This window comes from Colobus angolensis, unplaced genomic scaffold (assembly GCF_000951035.1).
Source record: "Colobus angolensis palliatus isolate OR3802 unplaced genomic scaffold, Cang.pa_1.0 Scaffold92, whole genome shotgun sequence".
Taxonomy (NCBI): domain Eukaryota; kingdom Metazoa; phylum Chordata; class Mammalia; order Primates; family Cercopithecidae; genus Colobus; species Colobus angolensis.
Window position 1 is genome coordinate 484,892 of NW_012123154.1, and position 3,523 is coordinate 488,414.

General features: G+C 38.7%; 1 protein-coding gene across 1 annotated transcript in view; it reads left to right on the forward strand.

Annotated features, from left to right (window-relative positions):
* LOC105504495 (chromosome unknown open reading frame, human C16orf62) overlaps nucleotides 1-3,523 on the forward strand; it is a 180,737-nt gene that overhangs the window by 88,558 nt on the left and 88,656 nt on the right. The window contains exon 20 of the mRNA XM_011931960.1: nucleotides 3,188-3,250. Coding sequence (XP_011787350.1) covers nucleotides 3,188-3,250 — 63 coding nt within the window. The remainder of the gene's footprint in view (nucleotides 1-3,187; nucleotides 3,251-3,523) is intronic.

Here is a 3,523-nt window from a genome sequence, read left to right on the forward strand (position 1 = left end):
AAAAAAAAAAAAAAAAAACCCCACTAATGGGGGCATGTGAAAAGGGTATAAGAGCAGCTTGAAGGGGCTCTCACTTGCTCCCAATTTGAGGATCAAATGGAATTAGGACAGTAACGGATTATAGCCCACTGAATAAAATAGGAATCCAAGAGTCCATCCTTATGACGAATAGATAAATAGATGAGCAGATTGAGAAATGTGAAAGAAATGGTAGAGCTGGAAAAATCACCATTTTGCAGCCATCACAGTAAAGACAAGAATTGTCTTCCTTTAGGTAAGAATTATCGGTGTATGTTAAACCTGGGGAAAGAAGAGTTTTGCATGCATTGAGGAGGAGAGAGATTTTGATAGTTTAATGAGGAGCAGGATATTTGCATATCTCAAAAGGTCTTCCTACTGAGCAGGTATCAATGCAATGGGGAAAATAGTGACTATACAGCAGAGACACTGGATAGTCCAGTTAATGAGAGTTCATCTCACCAATGAGGAGCAAAAGGCCATCATGTGCCTGCAGATGTAGTACCCTGAGAAACACACAGCATCACCCGTATAGCATTTCAGTTGAGAATGCATAAGCTGAATTTAATCACAAGGGAATGTCACACATGCCCAGACTGAGAAGCATTCTATAATTCTTCAGAAATAACACTGTGGCCAGGCTCCATGGCTCACACCTATAATTCCAGACTTTGGGAGGCCAAGGCAGGAGGATTATTTGAGGCCAGGAGTTTGAGTCCAGTGTGGACAACATAGCAAGACCCTATCTCTACAAAATTTAAAAAATAAAGAAAGAAATTAGCCAGATGTGGTGGTGCATGCCTGTAGTTCCAGCTACTTAGGAGGCAGAGCTGGAAGGATTGTTTGAGTCCAGGAGTTGGAGGCTGCAGTGAGCTATGGAGGCACCATTGCACTCCAACCTCAGTGACAGAGTGAGATCCTGTCTCTGATTGAACTAAACTAAAAATAAAATAAATAAATGAAATAAAATAAATAAAAAACCAAAAACCCCAGAAATATCATTGCCATAAATGACAAGGACAGACGGAAGAACTTGTGAATTAACACAGACTAAAGAGACGTGAAAATGGAATGCAGTGTGCAATCTCAGACTGGATCCTGCGTAGAAGATGGAAAAAAGTAATGTCAGAAAAGACTAATTGAGGCAATCAACAGATTGGATTAGATTTCAAATTAGATTAGATTTCATTATATCCGTGTTAACTTTCCCGACTTGATAACAGCAAGTGGAAATGTCAGAGAATATGATTTTTCTTAGGAAATAAAAAAGGAAGTGTTGAGGGGTAAGGGCATGATTCATGCAATCTACTCTCATATAGTTCAGGGAAAAAATAGTATGTTTTACATAGAACCAGAAAGCATATTTGGCAAAATAGTAAAAATTGATGGATTTGGGTAAAGAATATGTGGGAGTTCTCAGTACTATTCTTTCAGCTTTTCTGCAAGTCTGAAATTACTTCAAAATAAAAAGTTAAAGGCAGGTGAAATGGCTCACACTTGTAATCCCATCACTTTGGGAAGCCGAGATGGGCAGATTGCTTGAGCCCAGGAGTTCAAGACCAGCCTGGGCAACATGGTGAAACCCTGTCACTACTGAAAAAATACAAAAATTAGCTGGTGGTGGCATGCACCAGTGGTCCCAGCTACTCTGGAGGCTGAGGCAGGAGGATTGCTTGAGCCCAGGAGGTCAAGGCTGCAGTGAGCTGAGATCATGCCATACTGCACTCCAGCCTGGGCAACAGAGAAAGACCCTGTCTCAAAAAATAATAATAAGAAAACAAAAAGGTTTTAAAAAGTGGATGGACTGTGTGTTTACAAATTCTATCACTAGATGGATGGATAAGTGAGGAGATAAAGTAAATTAAAATACTAGCTTCTGTAGAGTCTTAAGTGGTAAATAAATGGGTGTTTGTATAATTCTTTCAATATTCTTTATTTTTGAGCATTTTTACAATGAAATATTAAGGGAAAAAACTCCTATCTTTTAAAATCACAGTTTATGTGTAGCTGTGCTTAAGTGTTAACAAAAAATTTCTTGTTCTAAAGGGATTAGGTGCTTTGTGCTTCAGAAACTATTTCAACCAGACAGCATTGCAGTGTCTTACAATGGTATGCCTTGGAGCACTGTTTATGATGAAGTTTTGAAGTCCTTTATTAGTTTTTTGCTTGACTGACCTAGTAAGCTGCCTAATTATGAAATGGGCACATAACGTTCTTCATGTTCTGTTTTTAGAATGTGAGAGATTTTCTTTGGAAATTATTGAAACAGCAGTTTTTTTAGTGTAAACAAATTGTCACTACATTTTCTTGATAGCACCCAGAGGTAGGGAGTTCTATTTTATTTAGAAACAGCATCTCCCTGGCTCTCCTGGACCAGGACCCTGTCAACCTTTCGGTCTGGACTGTGCATCGCAGAGTGAGGGGCGGTAACCATCAGTATCTGGGCCTTTTTTAGGCAGACCTCACAGACTGTGCCACTGTCCTTGGGTAATACCTTGGCCTTTAAATCTACCAGCGAACTCTGTCCAAATCCTCTCCAGTGAATAATCAAGAAACACAGGGCCACACGATGATGTAGAATAGGAATTGGGCAACTACAGCCCGTAGGCTATATGTAACCTGCCACTTGTTTTTGTGAATAAAGTTTTATTGGCACAAATTCATTTAATGCACATTCATTTAATGTTGGCAATGGTTGCTCTTGCACTACAGTAGTGTTGAGTAGTTGTGGTGGAATGTAGGACATTTATAGAAAAAGTTTGCCCACTATTCAAGGAATAACAATAGCTGACATTAATGGAGAACTTTCTAAGGGCGGGCACTGCAACCAGGGCTTTCCATGAACCATTCCGTTGAGTCCTTACTGCTTTGATCTCCAATTCACAGATGAGGAAGCTGAGACTGAGACTCAGTTACTTCCCCAGGACTAGAAAGTAGGATGTACAGAGTCATTGAGCAAACTCAGACTGAGACAGAGCCTACCCTAAGCCCAGTTTACCATTTGTCGAACAATCCAGGCTTACCTTATTGTAGTTATAATTGCAAATTATGAAAAGTGATTGCCTTTAAAAAAAAAAAAATTCAGGTTTTCATGAGAGAATGTGAACCAGAAAGAAATTTTTAAACATTAAGTCTTTAAAAATAAGATTTTTGTTTGTTTGTTTTACAGCTTCAGTTAATAATTAAGAAAGTTATTGCCTACTTCCATGACTTCTCAGTTCTTTTCTCAGTGGTAAGTAGCATTTCTTAATTATTTCTGGAAATTTGTACCTGGCTCAGAGGTTCTCATTGTCTCAGTAATGTTTTCATGATGCCCCAGGCCAAAAGAAATATTCCGCAGTTCCTTGTAGTTAGGTCTGATCAACATAAGTATTTATGTCCTAACAGCTTAAGCAGTATTTGAAAAAATAATGCACAAAAACTGAAAGAAAAATATTATTTCTGTTTCGTTCCTTACTTATGGGATATGTGCTCTGTTGGGCATCACACAACTTCTCAAACCTTC